Source organism: Priapulus caudatus, unplaced genomic scaffold (genome assembly GCF_000485595.1).
Source record: "Priapulus caudatus unplaced genomic scaffold, Priapulus_caudatus-5.0.1 Scaffold12067, whole genome shotgun sequence".
Taxonomy (NCBI): domain Eukaryota; kingdom Metazoa; phylum Priapulida; class Priapulimorpha; order Priapulimorphida; family Priapulidae; genus Priapulus; species Priapulus caudatus.
Window position 1 is genome coordinate 1 of NW_014589128.1, and position 1,887 is coordinate 1,887.

Here is a 1,887-nt window from a genome sequence, read left to right on the forward strand (position 1 = left end):
GGTTTACACTATCGACTTTATGCAGGCAACTAGGTGTCTCCTTCTCTCTACCTCTCTCTCTCTATCTCTCTCTCTGTCTAGCTCTCTTTCTATATCTATCTCTCTCTCTCTCTTTCTCGCTCTACTATCCTACTTCTGTTGCTTGCAGGGCATCGCGGGTACGGACGTTGCTAAGGAGGCTTCTTACAACCCCTCCTCCTTCCTTACAACAACTAACCTCCTTCCTTACTGCTAACCTCCTCCTCCTGTTGCTTGCAGGGCATCGCGAGTACGGACGTTGCTAAGGAGGCTTCTTACAACCCCTCCTCCTTCCTTACAACCCCTCCTCCTTCCTTACAACAACTAACCTCCTCCTCCTCATGCTTGCAGGGCATCGCGGGTACGGACGTTGCTAAGGAGGCTTCGGACATCATCCTCACCGACGACAACTTCAGCAGCATCGTGAAGGCGGTCATGTGGGGCCGCAACGTCTACGACAGCATCTCCAAGTTCCTGCAGTTCCAGCTGACGGTCAACGTCGTCGCCGTCGTCGTCGCCGTCACCGGCGCCCTTATCATCAATGTGAGTCCGCGCGCGCTGACCGGTAGCTGATCGTTAGTTGACCTGTAGTTGATCGTTAGCTGACCGGTGGCTGACCAATCTTTTCTAACGACCGGTCCCGTAGTGACCATTGTCGACCCTACTGACCGTCGCCCACCCCACTGTGACCACTGTGCCCCCCTTGTGTTTGCAGGACAGCCCGCTGAAGGCGGTGCAGATGCTGTGGGTGAACCTGATCATGGACACGCTGGCGTCTCTACTGACCGTCGTCCACCCCACTGACCACTGTGCCCCTCCTTGTGTTTGCAGGACAGCCCGCTGAAGGCGGTGCAGATGCTGTGGGTGAACCTGATCATGGACACGCTCGCGTCTCTCGCGCTAGCCACCGAGCTGCCGCACGAGGACCTGTTGAAGCGCAAGCCGTACGGCCGCATGAAGCCGCTGATCTCGCGAACGATGACGAAGAACATCCTCGGGCACGCCTTCTACCAGCTCATCATCGTCTTCACGCTCATCTTCGCCGGTGAGCGCGCCAGCTGGTGCCGGGGGGCACAATGTACAATGTTGTAGAATGTTGTAGAATGTTGCTCGGTGTTGTACAATGTTGTAGATTGTTGCTCGGTGTTGTACAATGTTGTAGAATGTTGCTCGGTGTTGTACAATGTTGTAGAATGTTGTAGAATGTTGCTCGGTGTTGTACAATGTTGTAGAATGTTGCTCGGTGTTGTACAATGTTGTAGAATGTTGCTCGGTGTTGTACAATGTTGTAGAATGTTGCTCGGTGTTGTACAATGTTGTACGAATGTTGCTCGGTGTTGTACAATCTTGTAGAATGTTGCTCGGTGTTGTACAATCTTGTAGAATGTTGCTCGGTATTGTACAATGTTGTAGAATGTTGCTCGGTTAGGGGGAGAAGAACATCCTCGGGCACGCCTTCTACCAGCTCATCATCGTCTTCACGCTCATCTTCGCCGGTGAGAGCGCCACCTGGTGCCGGGGGCACAATGTACAATGTTGTAGAATGTTGCTCGGCNCGATGGCCGCTACGCGCCGATCCACGCGCCGCCGTCGCAGCGTGTTGTACAATGTTGCCGAAATGTTGTAGAATGTTGCTCGGTGTTGTAGTCGTCAATGTCGAACAGCTTGTGCCCTGAAACAGCCGTGCAACAATGGGATCGGCGCGTAGCGGCCACGCGCCGCCGTCGCAGCAACTTCACGATCATCTTCAACGCGTTTGTCATGATGACGCTGTTTAACGAGATCAACGCGCGCAAGATTCACGGCGAGCGCAACGTGCTCGAGGGCATCCTTGGCAACCCCATCTTCTACGGCATCTGGATCGGCACG

General features: G+C 54.0%; 1 protein-coding gene across 1 annotated transcript; it reads left to right on the top strand.

Moving 5' to 3' along the window:
- Nucleotides 1-369: 369 nt before the first annotated feature.
- Nucleotides 370-1,882, top strand: LOC106820353 (plasma membrane calcium-transporting ATPase 2-like; the record flags this gene model as incomplete). Its single annotated transcript, XM_014824879.1, has 4 exons — nt 370-561; nt 850-1,071; nt 1,561-1,613; nt 1,749-1,882. Coding segments are annotated over 4 exons (601 nt in total), but the record flags the coding sequence as incomplete, so codon positions are not given.
- Nucleotides 1,883-1,887: the final 5 nt, after the last annotated feature.